General features: G+C 39.8%; 1 protein-coding gene across 5 annotated transcripts in view; it reads right to left on the bottom strand.

Moving 5' to 3' along the window:
* Positions 1-19,200, bottom strand: part of ASAP1 (ArfGAP with SH3 domain, ankyrin repeat and PH domain 1) — a 185,008-nt gene that overhangs the window by 126,847 nt on the left and 38,961 nt on the right. For 4 of the 5 annotated variants that reach the window (XM_074898426.1, XM_074898430.1, XM_074898431.1 and 1 more), the window contains exon 2: positions 8,300-8,386. In XM_074898426.1, the coding sequence (XP_074754527.1) occupies positions 8,300-8,358 (59 nt within the window). In that variant the 5' untranslated portion in view covers positions 8,359-8,386. The remainder of the gene's footprint in view (positions 1-8,299; positions 8,387-19,200) is intronic. The other variant, XM_074898428.1, reaches the window with a different exon arrangement.

Here is a 19,200-nt window from a genome sequence, read left to right as displayed (position 1 = left end):
CAGGGAAGAAGTGTTAGCAGCATCAAAAAGAGCTGTTTCAGTGTGCCTAGCCTGCATGGAAACTGGATGGGTGAAGGGCTGGGATATGGCCCGAGGGCCAAGACGGACCTCTGTGGTCATCCCCTATAATTTCCTGCAGAACATCAATCATGGGCTGTCACACAGCTGCTCCTGAGCCAGACCTATGGTCTGTGGGTCGGCCCCAGTGTTCACGTTAGAAGGAGTCCTGATCCCTCTCTGGCAGATTTCAAGTGAGGATAAATCCATTGCACTGATGGCTAAAATGGTTTAATTGAGTACTCCCACTGTTAAAGTTGAATTGTTCCTCTTAGGGCTGAGGTTATTGAGCTTGAGCACTAGTCTTTGGATTGTAAAATAGCCTCATCTGCTATCCTAAACAAATCCTACCCCAGAGAGAGTGCACAAAAGCTGGACATATTGCTAGAGACATAATTTCCTTAATACTATTTAGAGAAAATTTAAACTGAAAAATTGAAGAGCATGTTCAACAAAGAAAAAGAGGAGGCAGGCCAGGGAAACTGGAGCAGTGAAGAGTGACAGAAATATATAAAAAATAGAACGAATCCAGAAGAATACCGGGAAATAAAGAGAACTGCACAAGGCCTAAAGATGAAACAGGAAGATCAATAGCTACTGATCCTAATTGCCTATTAGTCTGTTTTTTTGACAGTTCTTAAATTGTTAGCTTTATTAAAGAGAATATGGTGCTCAGTTTTGCTGCTTTGAAGCAGCATTTCCTTTTCCCTTACACAAATGCTATTACAGAAAATAGCCCTATGGGCATGACCTCTTTAGGCTTGGATTATCTTCACTTAAATTCACTGGCAGCAAGATTAGTTAATTAATATGTTAATAAAAAATAAATGATACAATTTGCTTGTAAAAATGTGCTTACATTTTAACTAGTCAAATTATATAACTGTTTCAGATAGCTCTTGGTGGATTTCAGATTTAACCATATTTCCTGTTTTGAATTGCGATCAGTATCTGAGATTCACTTCTAAATTTGTAAGATGCACCTCTCTATAAATTGTCACTAACTGAAATCACTGTTTCACTTCACAAATGTCAGAGAATAATCAGCATAGTGTGAAAGTTATATTTCACGGCGTCTGCTCTAACGCTATCTTAGTCTCTGCTAGATCCTGGGGGAGGCTGTGCCGCAGCCTTTTTCGCATGTAAGGCTTGCCAATAGAAGTTATGCTTATCTCACTTCTCTTGGTATTCTGATGTGAAATGCATCTCCGTGTCCATCCTGGGACAAGGCAGTGCGGGTGAGGAGTGTGCAAGCAGCCCTGGAAAGCACACTCCTACTGACGATACACAGGGAAGTTGTGCTGTCTTGCCATCCCACCCAGTGATTCAGTCTACAAATCCATTTGATCCCCTGGCCTTTTTTTACTGTGACTGCCAACAGGAGAGTTAATTACAGCAAACTGATAATATTTCTGCAATATTGGTGATTGATAGTCACCATGCTTAGGGAGAGGCTAAGGAACGTTAGCAACGACAACACAAACTGCTCATACAGGTGTGTTGCAATAAGCTGAAGAGCAACTCTGGTATTTCTCATTTTATAGTACTCTAGTCTTATTTAGATTGAGATCATCAGTTCATTCACACGAGCAGAGCAGTAGTCATCATCACCTGATGACTACTGTTATCATTTCGAGCTTTCAAACATTACAGATATGTGCCAGAGGTGAAGAGCTACACTGCACTTGCATAGCTCTTCGCGTCATCAATGCAATTAACTGTTTAAACCACAGAGCAGTGAGGCAGAGAACGCTATAGATAAGCAGACATGCAGGAGGCTGTGGCCCAAAAGCAGGGCTGTATTTTTGTCTGTCTGGCTCTGGTCATGCCAAGTCAGCTCTTCAGGGTACCAAGGCCTCAGCTGTGCTGAAGCTGGTAGTGGATCTCCTGGGGGTTAGGATAAGGCTGCCCACAGAGAGCGGCCCGGGGACCACCCCCGAAGCCACACTTGCCTGCTGCATAGATAGCGAGCTCACAAATACAAACTCAGGTGTGGTTTGCTGCTTGGCTTTTTGGAAACAAGCTTGACCCAGGTCCCTGGCTGTGGGCCAAATACACTGTTAAGCATGCTCAGACAAGCTGCCTTCAGGGCCATTTGCAACCTGTCAGTGTGGTGGTGAAGTGAGTTGTTTGCTGAAGAAGTAAATCACTGTGCACATGGCTACTGTGCAGGTGACTCCTCTTGATTAGTACGTAGTCATGCCAGGATCTCACATGTCAAATTTCTTTTTCTTTCTTCCCAAGTATGAAAGAGATGATGCCACTCTGGAAATAAGGGTTTACACCTACATTCATTTCATTACTTTCAAGGTTCCCATATTGGCTATTATTGCTCATAAAAGTGGTGTAGATCAGGAATTAGTGTTTAATTAAAACATCAAATCATTGAAATACACTCGCTATTGTTAGTAAACTATATAGTTGTTCTTTTTATGCTCCTTAGCACCTTCACAAACAAGAAGAGTATCACCAGCTCAGCAGCAAATAGCAACAGAACTAGTGGCATGCTAGAACTCATTAGGAAAATATCCTTAGGCTATGCTGCTCTACTATACTGCTATTCTGAATAAATTTGTGGTTTGGTGTTACATTCATCCATTTCAGCTAAACACAGCAGTCAGCATTATTTCCCATCCTCCTTCCTATCCTAACTCACTGTGTGGGATCACTGTATGGCATAAGGCAGCCATGTCATTTGATCCCTGATAAAGTTGATTTGAGATTCCTTGAGAAAACGTATATATGGCAAATTGCTGTTGCAACATTATTATAATTTAATTTTCAGATTACTTCTAACAAAATTAGTGGGAAATGCTTATTTAAATTTATAGCCATAAGTACTAGAATATCCACAAATGTTTCTGAACATCAACTCTTCTCATTTGAGTTAAATGTTGGGCTTAGAGAATACAAGGAGCTTCAAATCAACAAGAATCTCAGGAGGGTAAATTTGGCTTTTGGTTTTGGAGTACCTTGTGCTAAAACTCAGTAACTTCTTATTAATGGAACTCCCATAGTTTTGTTCTGAAAAGCAAAACCACATCATTTGTGTAAGGACATGTAACATCATCACTTCATACTTCTGTGGGAAATGTTCAGTCTGGAGGAGTTTCACCTCCTGGAGCAGTTTCACCTGGAGCAGTGTCCTGTCAGAGGATGGTCCTGTCGGCTGACTGAGCCTTGTACAAAATGTAACAACTACATATTTTAACCTGCAGCATGTTTAGACTTTTAATATCACATAAGTGTGTGATGTACTCAGAGGAAAAGGCAAAATCTATTTTAAACATTGAAGCCTACATCACACGTTGTGACTGGTGCTAATTTGCTTGAAGGGAACTTACATGGTAAACTGCAAAGTGTTTCTGCTTGTGAAAGAAGGATGTTGGACTTGACATTTGCAAACAAATCTTTGAAGTGATTGTGTTATGGGGACAGAATAGTCAGGTAACTTTCCAGTCCAGGAAAAATATTCTTATCTAAATCATATCGCTCTACAGGCAGAAAACCAAAATCCAGTTCCAGCAAACATGCTGATTGCAATTCTGTATTTTTAAGCGGCAGTGTCTACCAATATGGCTTATGGACTACATGAGCTGCATCAACAATTTCTGTTGCCATTGTGACTGTTTTGAACACAAGAATCAACTGATTTAAATTTTAATACTGGTATCTCCAAGCATTTGTCTTCATTTGGTATTTAAAATTAGGTAAGAAAACATAAGCAACCATCTCAAAAACTACAGTATTAGTTTAAAAGCCTGTTAGCACTAGAAATAATGGCTTAAACAAAAGGTTCTCTTTGCATTCTTTCAATATTAATATGATAGCAAAAAAGAGATCTCATTGTGTTCTCATTATAAATGACATTTTGGTAACACTAAGATCTTGCCTTTTTAACACTATATGTACCAAATGAAAAAGATTAAATCAAAACATCCAAAACGTATCACCGAACGATATATTTTGCATCTTATTTACTTGAATTTCCTATGCAAGGAGTGTGACTGAAAGATAGGTAAGCTTAAATAGCCATCTCAAAGGACAGCTGAAAATAACAGCGCTGAAAATGAAGTGCAGCATTGAGTTACACAAGATTAAGCTGACTAATCTGCTGATTCAGTTTTGCCTTTGTATTTTGGTTTTGTCATGAAAGATCAAGAGTCATGCAGACAAACACGTAATGGCATTCCAGGCTCACAGTAACAACAACAAGCAATGGGCTGTCCCCCTACAACTTCTGCATCCTCCAAAGATAAAAAAAGCAAAAGGCTCACCAGCAGGAAGAGGCAGCAGGATAAGGACAAGGAAGGCATGCTATGCTCTTTTTTTTGTTGTTGTTGCAGGTGTGCTGAATTTGGTATCTTTTTGGCACAGAGGTTTTTTGTTAGAGATGCTCATGTAATAAACCTTACTTCAGTTCATAGGAAGCGTAATACTGTGTATGTCAGGAGAGATCAGATGGAAATAGAGTCCGTAAAACATCTGCAGAATAGAAAAACCCAGCAGTATATTCTTCTATAAGGACTATGTCTTGGGCAGTCCAAAGATATCAAACTCTTATGAATGCTGATGGATTAAGAAAACTGTCAGTGGAGCCTCTGGCGAATTTAACCCTTGCCCACGGTGCAAAGAGGAGCCTGCTCACTGCTCACAGAGACAGCTGCGCAAGGACTGCCAACCCCAGGGGAGCTGCTCTCCCCAGCAGAACCCACCAGCGCCGATGGTGAGGGTCAGGACCAGCATGGAGGGAATCTGTGAGTGCTTACCCTTGCATTCCCAACCTAGAGCGAATCCTTGGAGGATTGCTGGGAAGGGCACAGCACACACGTTAGCATCAGATCAAGCCATGCTAGTGGGATTGCAAAGCACAAGACAAAGCCAATGTCATGAAAGGTACTCTGCGATTGAAACATGAGAAATAAAAGTCCTTCCAAAGCAGGAATCATACCAGCTGAATACATTCTTTTTTTTTTTTTTTTTTTTTTAATATGAGAAATAGCAATGACTAAAATCAAAGAGTGATACTGCAGAAATGAACATGTTGCAGGGCAGCTGGCATAGCAGGCTCTCCAAAATAAAAAGATAATGAAATAAAGCCTCAACCCGCACCACAAACATTTCAATATTTTCTCTTTCCCTCTGGAAATGATATGGCTGTGTCATTATCCAGGCACATCTCTGGTTCTACCTAAGCTGCTAAATGTATGCTGATGGCAGGATGCATCTTGCCTGCAGTAAAACTGGAGGTTCAGGCCAAAATGAACCTGGGAAGCAGTTTGAGAATGAAATAAAGGCTCTGTAGACCTGGGCTCAGGTCTTTGAGCTGCCACTCACGGCTGTGACATGGCATTTGATCTCTGTGTGCATCATTTCCCTATCTGTGGAAGGCAGACAATTACATACCTTTTTCTAGGTGAAAGCACACTGGGCTTTTCCAGCTGAGTAGTGTAAGAGTTTAAAAAAATAGCTGAAGGATGAGAAGGGCTCTCAGGCCAAACATTTTCATCAGCATTTTACTGGATAGAAAAAAAAGGATTGGCAGGTGAATGGAAATGTTTCTACTAGTTGTTCATGATGTGAAAATATAAACCAGAGAGATCTGGTTTTGTGAGGATTTTTCCTTCCTTCTGTATTATGTATTAGTCTATTCAACCAAGTAGTAAGCAATAGACAAGAAACAATGCCCTCAAGTTGCTCCAGGGGAGGTTTAGACTGGTTATTAGGAAGTTTTTCTTTCCAGAAGGAGTTGTTGGGCGTTGGAATGGGCTGCCCAGGGAGGTGGTGGAGTCCCCATCCCTGGAGGTGTTTAGGAGTCGGGTCGACATAGCGCTGAGGGATCTGGTGTAGTTGGGAACTGTCAGTGTGAGGTTAATGGTTGGACTGGATGATCTTCAGGGTCTTTTCCAACCTAGACAATTCTGTGATTATTAATTTATTAGTATTAGAGCAGTATTTAGTGTAAGAAGAGGGACTGAGGCCCCATCATGCTAAAGAGATACACAGAAGTCATTTGTGGTTTTACACAAGCTTTTCTAAGACACAGTTTGCAGACGTGCACATGTATGGGCCTACTGAGTGGAAGTTCAAAAGCTAGCTTATAGTGTTGACTAAGCATACTTCATTTCTTAATTTCCTAAAGAGTACCTTGTTAGAGAAATGCTGGAAATAAATCTGCAGATGTTGGATGTTATAAAAAAGGCCCTTGCCAACTGCTGAACTACTAGCACATCTGCATTTCCTTTACATAAGCCTCTATTTTTAAGGATGTGTCACTTGGCGACATTCTATACTTGAACTTAGCATTGGAAATTTTCACTTCAGGAGGGTTGTCTTTTGGGTTTGGGTGGGGTGGTTTTTTTGTTGTTTGGGGTTTTTTTTTGTTTGTTTCCTTTTTAATTAAGCAGATCGATATGTTTGTCAATATGTAAGACCTGAAATAATTTGAGGCATATCTGCTTTAATGGTCAAAGGCTTGTCATCAAGTGAAAATTACACATATTTAAAATTAGGGTCTTAATCTTTTATTAAAGTAGACATTTGAATGTTGTAGTTGTGGGGTTGTGTTAAAACCCAGGACAGCAAACAACCATCTGGGAGCTTCTGGAAACTGGTCTTGCTGCATGGACCTAGTCTCCATTGGGTCAGTGTTCACACGGTGCTAAATGAAATAAAGAGGTTTGGAATTTAAGTCTAGAAGTACGTCACAGCAGCACTTCTCTCTGTTTATTCATTTGCTTCTACTTTTACCCGCTGAAAATGAGCTTGCTGCTTCCTAAGTTAACTGGCTTTCCTTGACTGCCATAGAGGGTGATCATCTGCTCATCTGTCCTGTCCCTAATGATTTTTTCAATGCATTGCCAATCCCAGCGAATTTGAAGGGCAGGCAGGAGAGATGTCAAAATTCTTCAGTTCCTAGAAGTTTTGTGGGAAAATAAAAATGAGCAAAGGAAAAAGATGCTTATTGCCCCTATGGGTAGAAAAGGCTCACTCTCATCTTGTTCTTTATCAAGATAATCAGAGCAGAAGAAAGATCCTGTAAGTGTCCCAGTCATGGGAAGTTTCACTGATGGTTTGTATCTCAGGAGCTGTAGTGAAGACCCAAAGCTGTAGGATATCAGGTTTCATTAATTTCAGTGATCTCACCACTACTTATTTGCTTCTTGGTAGCTGTGTTCTGTTTTATTTTATTCCTCCAAGAAAATCGAGGAACAGTAGGACATAAAAACTTAAATCCTGTTTCAAAATCAAATAGAAATATCCAGCTTAATAGCTTCATACTTTTCAAAAGATGATTGTTTATCTTCTGGTCTCTTGCTTATTTAAGGCATCATGGGCTTAAAAAGGAAAAATATGCATAGCCATGTGACAAAGCAAATGCACCAAAGGAAGATTTATTCAGTTTTCAGAAGATCAGCAGCAGTGATTCACCCCTATTGGCTGGGCTGGAGTGCAATATGGTCAACAGTTTCCCCCAGGGAAGAAGAAAAGATGCAAGTCCCACACTGCTGCGATGGCCACGCAGGGAGCAGTGACCTGTGCCGGGATAGCTCCAGCCAGTGCACCAGGTACAAAGAAAACTTCAGCCTTAACTATCAATGTTGTTGTTGTAGGGGGTTCAAGTCAGGCAATCCAAATGTAGCTTTTAGTGGTTGAATGAAACACGGCAAAAACTTTAAAACAAGAGCACTCACCATCCAGAGACTGAATAAACAAAAGCATATTTAGACAACTGTGTCCTATTCAGCACTTTACAACACTAGAAGAGAGTCCCTCCTCTTTCAAGCCCCCACACAAATCTTGCCACAGATTTTTCAGGCTGATCTCAGAGATTTGTTGTTTTCAAAGTTAAAACAACATCAGTTACCAGATCTAGATGAGCTGAAAGGAGTTACAAACAGTGTCTTTTTTATACCCTGCCCCCCTCATCCAGCTTTGAAAGCTATGAAAGCAAAGCCAAATACATAATAAATGTTAGTGTTTGCTCCAGTACTTGCTCAGAGTCAATGTTTTGTAAGGATTTACTGATGTCTTGGAATTTTTGATCATTGGAAGGATCAATAGGCTTTTCTGAAAAACACTCGCTGTAGTAATGTCCAAAGTGGCATTAAGCAGAAAAAAACCCTACTGTCAGGTATTGCAGTTCATAAAACCAATTTCTTATAGGCTTGTTTTTCATAGATTCTGGTCTGCTTTTTACTCTTTAAAAGTTACTTATATTTATGTCTTTTTTCTTTCTTACCGATTCCATAGTGAATCTCTTGAAGAAAAACTTGAAAGCCTGGAAGCTGAAGATCTCATGTCTCATCTGTCACGACAAGAAACCTACCTAGATGAGGCAAAAAGATCAAGTAAGTAAAACTGACCAAAGCTATGGGACTGACAAGATCACTTAGTCAGATTGAAACAATGTCTATTAATTCTTCAGTGATAGCAGTTTATCATACGTTACTTGATTACTATTGATAGCATGAATTTCATTGTGGTAAACAGATCTATTAGAAATTGCCTGAAAATAACACCTTGTTAAAAATTGCTACAGGAGAGTTTCATTTAGCTGACTGGAAAAACTCTCCATCTAACTCAATGTGGCAACTACTCACTCAGTGACACTGAACGCAGAGCTGGTAACTTTGCCTGTCCAAGTTGTCTGACACTTCAGAAGACCCTGTTTTCAGATATAATTTCAGTCTAACCATTCAAGCTGAAAATTTCCATGTCAGGTGTACTCACCAGACTGATCTTTTTTGGAAGATGAAGATACGATTTGAAGGATAAAGAGACTGGGAGCAAAAAATGGCCTGACAGGGAAGAATTCTGCATGTAGGAGAGGAGAGGAGGGTCCAGAGAGATGGTCATACCAGGACACAGACAAGTGGTTTCACAGTTTTTCATCAGACATCTCTACTATTATGTTGCATACTATTTCCAGTTTAAGACTTGTGTTGCTGCGGGGGAAGGAAGGTGATAAGAGATGCTGCAGAGCCTCTGGGGGGGGTGGGCGGGACTGGGACATACCTTTCAATTTGAGACCTGCTGAGCTGATCTCCATGGTAGGTCCAAAGGGACAAGGAGGAAAAAAATTGACCAAGGCTTGGGGCCAGATATTGATGCTGGGAAGGAGAAGACTACCCAGAAGCCGTTGCCTTTTAAGATGAGGTGGTAAAACAAGGAGGCTGGGACAAGCCACATGAGATGGAGAGATGTGGACCAGGTAGGCTGTCAGAATGGGAGATGTGGCAAGGACCTATGAGGATGAGATGGGGATCAAACAGAGGGGCAAAGGCAGAAGGGGTGTGGAAGGGAGGCCACCTCCAGATCATATCCTTCTCTGCCCATTTCCATTTGACCACACCACTGGTTTCCATGAGGAAAAGTACATCTCCTCCTCTATGAGTCTTATTTTTTTTTTTTAACCTTCTCTCTAAGAGAAGTCTTGTTACTTGTGTTGACCTATTTCCCCAGACACTGCTGTAGTTTGTTTATGGGTTTTATCCAGTTTGTTTTATGTTTCCAAATATGTCATGTGGGTCTGGAGGTTTGCCAACCCTTAACATTAAAAATAACAGAATAATCCCTGTCTCCAAGACACATGGGATTCAATTAAAAATTGCGACATAAAATTTTTTGGATGGGATGTTACTATATCTCTTTTCCCTTGTGTTTCTGAGCCTTTAGGATACTTGCAAGTGATGTTGTCAAGAGCTCTTTTACTATTAGGAGGACTAGACATATCTTTAACCAGCAGGTTTCAGATTTTTACATACTGACTGGAAAGGATCTGAGGTTCTACCAGGTGTGCCACCAGCTTGGCAGCACAGGAGAAGAAATGGTTACAGGCTCTTGCCATAAGGAAAAGGTGTGTCCTTTGATACAAAGGCAAGGGTATTAAGAGGAGAACTTCTCATCAACCTTAAACCAGGGATATTATGCTTGAATATTATGTTACATGTAGGAAAAAGATGTTAGAAGAAAACCTGGGTGCTGCACTGGTTTTTGTGGACTGGGAAATGCTTCCACCAGCAGACAAACGAGTACCACTATCTTATAACAAAACCACAGCCACTGGCAACCCTGGATCTGACTCAACCCATGATGACATGTCTGCTTGTTGTTTAACTTTACAGCACATCTGTTCTTTTTAATGATATTATCCATCTCCTTAGGCAAAGCAGTCACCTGCGTGATTACAGGTTTATGTTAATCAAATCAAAGCAAAAAAAATATATAATGGATCATTGCTTCCTAAATCGAATGCTGACCTGAGTTCACAAGTAACTATGATTTACATTATATTTTGAATTGATGGTAATTTATTTTTCGTAAGTCCAAATAGTCACAGAATATTCTTATGTCTGCTATAAGAAGCTACTGAATATTATTTAATTAGTCATTTGCTCTAGGCAGCATTACTAGCATTTGTGGTTAGATCTCAGTGGTTCATGATGATTATATTCCCTTTCTACATCTCCTACTCATTTCTGAGCCTCTCAGCACTACAGCAACCAACAAATAAAATTAAATATGAAAGAAATCCAGAAAAATATAAAGAAATCAAGCTGGCTGAAGTTATCAGGATTGATTGATGAGAAGCAATGCTGAGAAGGAAGCATATGTGGCTCTCCTAGAGAGAAGAAAGGTGGTCCAATGATGAATGTGCTCATGTGGGTTCAACACCCTGACTTGGTGACCTTGGACAAGATATTAGGGCATCATTCAGATGGCAAATTCCTCAGGCCTTATGCCTGTGAAAGTGTTTTGTCCAGGTAAACAGTCTTTTTAGGCTAAATACAGCTTTTATGAAACTCTTGACCCAGGGACAATAATACAATTTGGGCTGTGTCAAGATGGCATCTTGACTCTGTTTCTCACCCCTCTCCCAAAAAAAAAAAAGAAAAAACAGTGCTTCCCAACCATCCTTGGCAATGTGAATGTAACACGATCAGATTTATGTAAAGTCCTTACGTATGACAGTATGTGAGTGGGAGCAAGGAATGAATAAGAAATATAAAAACCCAGAACAGATAGAGAACAATGAAAACCTGGGGAAATATGATTGCTTTCTACCTAGGGACACCTATGCCTGAAAATAGAAGGACTAGTTGGGGCTTAAGTAAGAAAGAGGCCTAACTGACAACATGGTGACATTAAGAGCCGCTGGGTGACAATTCAATACAATACAGTACAATACTACAACAGCAGATTCTATTAGTCCTAAGGCTGAGGAAAGCATTTGTTCTAGTGCCTGATTATAAATACGTACAATCATATTGAATTAATTGGTACAGTCTAAGTGCTTGACTAATCCTAGCTCTTAACTAATAAGTACAATGAGTCGGATCCCTGTATTTTTAAGCTTTTAGAACTGGTTAGATAGTGTGGAAAGCAAATGGATTTTCAGGAACAGAATATAAAAATTGACAATATATTGGATAACAGTCAAAAAGAAAATCTTATGGGACGATTTTGCAGAGGAGAGGAAAGGGAAAGGATTGGGAAATATTTTTGCACTATCTAATTACCTGCATTTGATACTGCTTAAACTCTGTGTGATTTCATTCATAAGTCATTTAATGACCTATTTTAGTTTGCCTTTTTTTTTGAGTATTTTGTTTCCTTTCACAATAGAATACACAACCTGAACAGCAATAATATAAATATATATTTTGCATGTCTAATAAGTATTTTAGACAAATACTTACCAGCCAGTTTTTGTGTTTGCCTGAACTGGAGCTAACCTAACTAGAAAAACTCAAACAAGCAAAAGTTAATATTGTTTCTACAGTCACTGATGTAACAATAATAGTAGTTGTACACCACCATGCTGAAAATCAACTCCCTTTATGTCCAAACAATAGCGTGAATCACAGAATTCTGACCTTGATATACAAATGTGATCATGTAGTAATTATAGCTCTTGTGCTTTCTGTATAAACAGACTACTTCATCTGGAAATGCTGTAGGGTACTGCTTCATTCTCCAATTTACAGCTAATGACTGAGCAGAAAGCTTTTATATCTCAGAAAGTTTTAAAATAAAGCAGGTAGAAAAGATCTTATTTCCTGAAAATGAAAAAATTACGCTGGTTATTTGAATTACAGGGAATCAAGTCATTCCTCTATCTATATTCTGTCTGAAAAGCATATCTTACAAATTTAAAGATTGTCTCCAAAATCATATTTTGCAAAGGTTACTGAAGCTATTTTCATGGACGAAATATAGAATTAAATTACTCACAGTCCATGTGATAACTGACATGTTCTTGAACAACTGTGAGATTACAGAAAATGTCTTTCATTTCGTGCCAAAATCTGCTTGTTCTGTTTGTGTCTATGTTGGTATCATCCAAACAGGATGTGACAAACATATGTTCTTTGGCTTTGCCCTAATCCATGATTTGGATAACACTATTAGGATGAGGTCTAACAAACTTGAGTGAAGCAAATCCAAGGATATCTGTCTGTGGACAAGTTACCTCAGACTTGATTTCAGTATGTCTTAGCACAGAAGCTCCATCCTGACCTCATACATTAGTTGTATGTGTTTTCGGTGCTTCCATAAAAATACTAGCATGCTTATAGGCACGGGATGAATCCTGAGAGAAGTAACAATAGAAAAGTTGTCACTGAATTGTCCTAACCCAGCATAGAGCCCAGGACTGACCCTGAGGAGCTGACTGACATCCTCTTGATGATCAATCCCTAATTATAATAGTTTCTGAGAAAAGTCAATCTCTCAGTTTTTAATCTATTCAGTGATGACATTAGATAACTCTGATTTCTTAACCAAAATTTTGTTTGGTGCCTGAAGTTCTACCAAAGTTCGTAATTATTACATCAATAGTATAGGTTGTTTTGGGGTTTTTTTCCAGGAAAAGTTAAAACGTCAAGAAATATCAAGATAGCTTTCTTGAAATGAAATATATTTTCCTTAATTCCATCCTGATTGGCATGAATTGCATTACTTTTCTCCAATTCTTTATGAATAATGCCTGGAATTATCCATTCCAGTGTTTTACACTGGATTGATGTCAGGTTGAGAGGGTTATTAACCCTCAGGTCATTCCACCGAACTTTTTAATATATTGGCAAAGTATGAGCTTTCTTCCACTCATCTTGAAATACCCATGTGTTTGAATATGTATGGAAAATCAACTTAAAAATTCAGTTTCTTGGACAGTACTCTTAGAAATAACAACTGATTAAAAAAGAATCTCGTTTTAGGAGATGGCATTACTGGTAGAATGGAAATTAGTTCTCCATCCTCATCTGATATGATCATCATATGATTCTGAAATGAGCATGGCAGGATATATGGGCTATACAAGTGCTGTAGAATAGTTGCACTGGACAGCTCAAATGCAGTTTAGGATTTCATGCTGAAGACATAATTCTAAGACTCAACAGTTTTGTAATATAGCACCACCACATGATGCCACGACACACTGCTATAGAGGGCCAGAGGGTTTAAGTGTACTTGTTTGGTAATTTTCTGCACTTATTCAAAGGTGAATTTTCTTTAAGACTCAGATATATGGCAAAGAGATTTGTGGAAGTATTTAGACTGAAGGACTCTCTCGTCTTTGAAGCCTGTCTTTTGTTATTTGTCTAAGGGCTTCAGGATGATGATATTGTGAGTTAAATCTCCTTGTATCCACTTAAGAGTGACCTTTTTATCACTTCCAACTATATCCATCGGCTGTTTCTTGGGCTCAGGGAAGAATTTTCATTTTGTGGAGGCAGCAACTTAATCAGAGTGTCTGTTGCCTGGCTTCAGACCTCTAGAGAGCTTTCACTGATCTCGTCAAGGGTATTTTTTTGTATTTCATTACAAGGCTGCCATCCACAGTCCAAGATTTTGAGTTACTTACAATCTACCTCTGAAGTCTGTGAGGGGCTAATAACATGTGAGAGTGCTTCCCACCTTCTCTATAAGGTTAGTCACTGCTTAATTATTTTCTCAGTACGTAGTCTATAACAAAATATCCTGTACACAGTATATGGATAATAGTTTAAAAATATAATCTGAATGCAACACCAAGTCCTCTTGTCACTGCCTCCACTCATTCTAAATAGCCACTGATTGTGGGCTGAACTCACTATCAACCTTTTTCTGGATGTGTTTTTAGTAAGGAGTCACAAAAATGAGAAACTAAACCTGGGTAGCTGTGTTGAAGATCAGCTTGTCTCTGTATGAAAAGTCTGGTGCATCTGAACTTTCCACGTCCTTCCTACAGCAGCTTTTGTACTGTGTTGGCAGCTCTCAAGCCAAGAAAGCAGCACATCTCCTGCTTCTAGCCCTCACTGATTAGTCGAACACTACTAAGGTCTTGCATTGTCCTTGTGTCTGAACACCTCACAGAAATTAATGAATAGATTTCATATATATTTGTAGGATGGCTATATATCCTTGTGATCAAAGACTGGCTTTGTACTGAGATGCCAGACTGAAGATGAGCACATCGGGCAGAAGCCATGAACCAGAGCCCGATGTGCTCATCTTCAGTCTGGCATCTCAAGTACAGAGCCAGTCTTTGATCACAAGGATGACTCCATGACTCCTCTGCCAATCCCTCTTGTCTTGGTACCACTCTGCCCTTCAAAGTGCTGTGCTTTTCATGCCTTCCCCTTCGACATGTGCCAAGCAGTACCACTCTCCTACTTAACAGCCCTGTGAAAATGTCATGCATTTTGGCTGATATAATACTGCTAGCCACCCTGTCTTTCAGCTGAGTGCAGAACAATCAAAGCATGTCTACAAAATATCCTAAAATACAAGGCACACAGAAACCTCAATACAGGAATACAAAGATGTTCCTAAATAGTCTCTTCTTTGTTCTTCATGTCTGTATCTGCCCCTACAGTAAGCCATGCCCAGATTCATGAGACCTTTGGAATTGTATGTACTATCTACATAGAAAAATTAGATTAACTCAAAGTGACAGAACAGAGCCCTTAAAACTTGATCGAAACTCAATCCATGTAAATGGGATTCTTTACATCCACTTTAGTGAGCTCTGACTCAACTTTTAGACTGTAAAAGTGGGATGTATTTGATGAAGTATCTTTGCCTGGTTGTTCACCCCAGGCTGCCTTTATCCTTACTGATGATATAGTCAGTACAGACAACTGAAACTAGGCTGCAGCTCACCCCATCCTACAAAAGTAGATGTTTAAAATAGAGATACTAAAGAAGATGTCTACAAAGGTCAGATGAATCACAGCCTCAACTGCCTCATTTTACTGACTAAGAGAGAGACTAGGGTGCCCAGCCCAGAGGTAGAGACCTACCCCAAGGATGCTGCATGCCTTAAGTGCATTCAGGCAGGGCCGCCTTATTTCTGCTGGAACCATACTGTGGGCAGATACAAGACCACATCTCTAGTTATACATTCAAGAAGAGGTGCCAAGGAGAAAAATAATACATAAACCAAAATATTTTTACCAAGAGAAGAATGATGAAGCTGAAAAATAACCTCCTTTTTTCAGTTTCATTTTATCAGTTTCTTGATCAAGTTCATGTGATGGTATTTGGACTGCCTTTCTTGGTGACAGCAGAATTTATGCTGAGACAGAAGCAATCAAATCATACGGTTTTGAAGGGGGTGGAAAAGCATTGAGACTGAGTGTCTTCATAGCCTGATGGTAGTTAAAAATACTGAATAACTCACACAATACACTCTCTAAACATCTCCTATAATTTAACAAATCACAAATAAATAATTTTTTTGTAATGTATTAATTAGTTAAACTAGATAATGAGTTGCTAATAACTCAGCAAGTGGCAGTGAGATGACTATTTCAGATGCACTCAGATGTAGTCGGCTCATGTTATAGAAAGTAGAAATGTGCATGGTGGGAATCTTGAGGTTTCTTATGCCCTTCTGCAGCTGTGGAGCTGAGCTGCCTGCTCAGTGAATACTTGCCAAGTGTCAATGTTAAAAAAAGAGAAAATAAAAAGACAACTATTTCGAGGGGCAATTATCTAAATGAGCTGGAGAAACCTGGGATGACTAAGGCCCCAATCTCTGGAGAATTTGTTTGAGCACTTTGATGAATTTTAAAATGGTATTGCATTCTGGGTTTTAATAACATAGATTTGCTTTTCTTCTGGCTCTAGGCAACTACTGTGAAGTCCATTTTTTACAAAAGCCTAAGAAAACTGAGTTAATAAGGCAGAGTCACTAAACTCACTGCTGCAGAGCTGCCAGGTGCCTGAGAGCCAGCAAGAAGGCAGGTGTGTGCATTACCTTCAGCATTGTACCTACTGAGGTGGTCCTTTTCATCTGTCATATTATGGATGTTTCACTTCCAGTTCAGCAAATAAAATTAATTAAAGAGGGAAAGAGTTTCAGTATCTCTAGCACAATCAGTGGTAATTTATGCAGCTTTGGTTTCCTTCCTCTGAAGGAATAAGCTCTGAAGCTGAGTATGGATCTTAACAAAACAAAAGACATTTGTAAAAAACACCAACACCAATGGGAAACATCAGTCCCCATCACTGGTTTACAGTTTTAAGTTGGTTTGTTCAGTGAACAGTGCTAGAAGCACAAATGTTTTGCTGCTTGAGGTTGGAGTCATAAACATATCTGGCACTGAAATACCAAGCCAAATGTAGTTTTTGGGTGCCTTAGTCCCTGGGAAAATTCAAAAGCCTGAGTCAGCTGCCCATATATCTCTTTAGCCAACACCTAGAAGGCTGGACACTTGGAAGTGGGTTCATAGAAGAAGACACAGAAAGAAGGAGGCACCTAAACCACCTAACAAGGAACATGAGAGGTGCAACTGGGCTTTGATCATAGCCTTTTGAGAATTCAGGGGTATCTGTCTCTGTAGCAGTCCTGTAATCATGAATCTGCCCCTGGAGGTGGGAACTAAAGTCAGCCCTTCATATCCTGGAAAAATCCCCTGTAACTCTTGAGCAGTTAGTAGTATTGTTTGTTGGGGAGGCTCCATGTTCAGCTCCCTCCTCTGCCTGAGTGGGACCAGATTTCCAGACAGCGCCTGTCCTCTCCTGCAAGCCCCGAAGACCACTCTGCAAGGCCTAGAAATTGTTAGTAGTTACAAAACAATCAAGTTAAATCTTCCTTTGTGAAAAACAGAATCAAAACTATAGAGCACTGTGAATCTAACTCAGATTTTTTCCAGGGAACATCTGATCCAATTTAATTCAGTAAATCCCATTCCAGTCATTAATCTCCAGCCAAATTTTGTTTTATATTTTATTGCACATTATGATTTACTGCACAGTTCTCTGTTCATTATTACTTAAGAGAAGCAGTTGCTCAGATCCTCTTTCTCTTGATCTTCTGATCAGGAAAACACTGCACAGATGTGAACAGAATAAGACTATTGCTCCTCTGAGAGAACTCTTCCCCAATTAAAAATAGTGTCTGTGAGGGAAATTATGATCTTGCAAATAGCTTTCTTATAAGAAAGACTACATTAACAGCACAAATGAGGACAGGTTTCCTGCCATCAGATCTACTGTTTGCTGCAAAAACTGTTAATATTGCACAAATATCCTGTGAGGGCTTAGAAATGTTGAAATCCCACATATGTATCCTTCACTTCTGAGGAGAACCTGATCTGCCCAGCGCATTCCAGAATTAACCTATTTCCTTTTTGGGAAACAAATATCTTGTTTGTTTTTGTCATGCACAGGAAAGGACAAAGCAGAAACGTGTTTTCTTGTGATAACTGCTGTTGAAACCAGAGGGTGTTGCCAGTGTTCACGCAGATGCTGCATGGTCACTGTGGTCCTTCCTCCTCCCTTGCATCGTATCTGTGGAACCAGAGCAAAACCCACTGCAGTTTGCATCTGGAGTAGGAGCTGGATGAGATTCTTCAGTTATGGTGTTCGTGACCACCACTCATCTGCTAAACCTGGTAAACTAATACATATTGCAGATGGCTGGAGGTGCTAAGGAGCGAAAGCACTAAAGGATCATTCCTGGGGATGTGACTTTCTTTCCTGTCTAGGTTCATATTCTGGAGGGAGCCCAGTGTCTTTCTCCAAGATGCAAATTGCCTTGTTTCCAACAGTCTGGCCCAGCTGATGATTTCTATTTAGAAAGGGCCTTGAATTATAAAAAACAAATGTTCCACATCTCAGGACTGAGATACATTGTCTTGAACTGGGAAACTCAAGAGGAATTGCTAAAGTCTTGTCTACCGAAACCCTAATTAGTGGACCGAAATAACTGACTTCACTTTCAAAAGGACATTGAAATAATTTATCCAGGACTTCAGTATGAGAAAAGGCTCTGAATTTCAGGCAACCAGCTTTTGAAAATTACTGATTTAAGCTTTTATCTACAATGGCCAGCTTTAGCAAACAGGGTCATCTCCCGGTATTGCTTGTCTAAGCAAAACACTGCCACTGTACTAGCAGCCAGCAGTAGTATGCGAGCAATACTGATGTCAGGATATTATTTTCCCCAGGAAACGCTTTTTGCATTAACATGGTGGTTTAATGGCCTGTGATATTGCAAGAAGGTATTTCTTCCAAGGAGAGAGAATTTAAGTACTGGAATAAATAACAACAGGTGTCTTTCACCTAACTGTTATTGCTCCTCCAGCCACACTGGCACATACAGGTTTGCATAAATACCAAGAGGACTTGGAAGCGCTGAAACCCTACATGGGCAGCCTGAAAGACAAATTACTGTGGAGGCTTTTTCTCCAAGTTGTGGTGAGCACAGCACTGCACTTCCATGGAAATTCTCATTTCATCTCATAGCAGTTGTGGCTTTTCCCTTGGGGAGGAGGTGGACAGAGGTTACAGTGTCTTTTTTCTTCTAGTCATCTGCCTGTTTTTACAGAATGTGTAGGAACACTTGAGACCTCTGTTCCTCTGTTTGTCTGTGTTGAAGGGAGTTCAAACTCTTGGTGGAACACGTGCACAGACATTGCAATTACCTCAGCCTCGTTCCTAGAGACCAGGCTACAAATATTGCAGAGTTCTCAGTAACACATTATTTGAACTCCATTTAAATGATCTAAATTTTCATGATACAAGTTATTTTTTCCTCCCAGGATGTAAATTCCAACATGAATAAGATTCCCTTAAATGATAAGGTGTCCTTCAGCATCCAGCATCATAAAAAAGTGTTGTCTAAGACTCCTTGTCTTCCTTAGGGAC

This window comes from Athene noctua, chromosome 2, assembly GCF_965140245.1.
Source record: "Athene noctua chromosome 2, bAthNoc1.hap1.1, whole genome shotgun sequence".
NCBI classification, from domain to species: Eukaryota; Metazoa; Chordata; class Aves; order Strigiformes; family Strigidae; genus Athene; species Athene noctua.
The sequence above is the reverse complement of the archived record's forward strand: the minus strand, read 5'-3'. Positions and strand labels throughout refer to the sequence as shown.